The 1,851-nt window shown below is 48.8% G+C and overlaps 1 protein-coding gene across 1 annotated transcript; it reads right to left on the reverse strand.

Moving 5' to 3' along the window:
- Positions 1-241: 241 nt before the first annotated feature.
- On the reverse strand, positions 242-1,399 carry tomm70a (translocase of outer mitochondrial membrane 70 homolog A (S. cerevisiae); the record flags this gene model as incomplete). The annotated part of the gene is made up of 3 exons (XM_010772062.1): positions 1,240-1,399; positions 659-768; positions 242-423 (listed from the first exon to the last, which is right to left on the reverse strand). Coding segments are annotated over exons 1-3 (419 nt in total), but the record flags the coding sequence as incomplete, so codon positions are not given.
- Positions 1,400-1,851: the final 452 nt, after the last annotated feature.

Here is a 1,851-nt window from a genome sequence, read left to right on the forward strand (position 1 = left end):
AGGAGACAGAGACATCAGGAGGAGACAGACAGGAGACAGAGACATCAGGAGGAGACAGACAGGAGACAAGAGACATCAGGAGGAGACAGACAGGAGACAGAGACATCAGGAGGAGACAGACAGGACACAGAGACATCAGGAGGAGACAGACAGGAGACAGAGACATCAGGAGGAGACAGACAGGAGACAGAGACATCAGGAGGAGACAGACAGGAGACAGAGACATCAGGAGGAGACAGACAGGAGACAGAGAGAGTGGGTTAGGGTCTCTGACCTCTCCGTGACCTCGGCCGTCTCGCCCTCTTTGTCCTTGTCCTCGTCCTTCTTCTCGCCCTTCTGCAGCGGCTGTGAGATGATGTCGTCGGTGAAGGAGCTGAAGTAGGACTTGATGAACTGAGGAGACGGCATCATGGGCTCTCGGTTCTGAAGCAGAGAGAGAGAGAGAGAGAGGGGTTACTGAGAGGGTCCGGAGGAGGTGAGGAGGTCAGGAGGTGAGGAGGTGAGGAGGGAGGAGGGAGGAGGTGAGGAGGTGAGGAGGTGAGGAGGTCAGGAGGTGAGGAGGGGAGGAGGTGAGGAGGTCAGGAGGTGAGGAGGGAGGAGGTGAGGAGGGAGGAGGTGAGGAGGTGAGGAGGTGAGGAGGTGAGGAGGGAGGGGTCACCTTGTATTTGTCTTTGGCCTTCTCCTTGCCCAGCTGCTTCAGCACCTTGTCTGCCAGCAGCATGCTCTGCTGGTTCTGGAAAGCTTCCAGGATGCAGACCGCTGTGACGTCTGCACACACAGCAAGCACACACAGCAGCTCAGACAACACGAGTAAGGGGCCGCTCAATGCCCAGTGTGTGTTTCTGACAGAGACAATCAGTAAAGAGCGAGAGTTTCTCTGTGATGGTGAACAGAAGGTATGATGGGAGCGTCTCCTTCAGTGTGGATGCTTCAGGAGGTTTTCAGCGTCTCGATATAAATATTAACATAAAGTGAAACAATGGAGAAAGTTTAAAGTCTGAGTTTCTGCTGCTAACGTTAGCTCAGCTTGTTCTCGTCTCATCACTAGCATCCTTCATTAGTTAAAAAGAACCAGGATGTAAAAAGTGTTTGGTGGAAACGTGGATTCAAACGGGATAAACAGAGGGTGTATGACAGCGCTGCTGAAAGGAGAGCCAGGCAGTAACAGGAGAGAAACTACTAAACATACAACACAGGGCTGGAAAGGTTTGTCGTTACACATTGAACATTCAGACTGACCTTCCAGGCACTCCCTCCTGTTCTCCAGCTTCTCCAGAGCTTTGGCCCTCCTGAACAGAGCCTTGATGTATCGAGGGTTCATGTCCACGGCCTGAGAGCAGTCCTGCACCACCTCGGCCCACTTCATCTGCAGACACAGGGGTTCAAACCAGAGCTCGTTAGGAACATTTCAGGACCTGGCCAAGACATTTTTAAGACCCTTTTAAAGACCTTTGTAGGACCTTTTTAAGAACTTGTTAAGACCTTATTATTACATTTGTAGGACCCTTTTAAGACCCTTTTCAGACCTTGTCAAGACCATTTTAAAGAACTTGTTAAGAACTTTATGAATGCTAATTAAGTATTACATCCATACTGGAAAACATGAGTAAATAGGTTTTGAATGAGAATCAGACTCCAAGGATTACCTGCAGAGACACCTCAGATTCAGAGAACATGGTTTTAAACCGCTCACCTTTATTGCTTTTATATTATTTATAGCCTTTTATAGTGTTTAAAGTCCACAGGTGTTTGGACCCAGGTAGGTTTAGTTAATATAAAGTTACCCGGTGCAGACTAAGCCCTGCTCTAAGAAGCAACTTCTGATGCAGCTATCCCTAAATTAAAACTTAA

The sequence above is a fragment of the Notothenia coriiceps genome, unplaced genomic scaffold, assembly GCF_000735185.1.
Source record: "Notothenia coriiceps isolate Sejong01 unplaced genomic scaffold, NC01 NC01_scaffold00010932, whole genome shotgun sequence".
In the NCBI taxonomy this organism is placed as follows: Eukaryota; Metazoa; Chordata; class Actinopteri; order Perciformes; family Nototheniidae; genus Notothenia; species Notothenia coriiceps.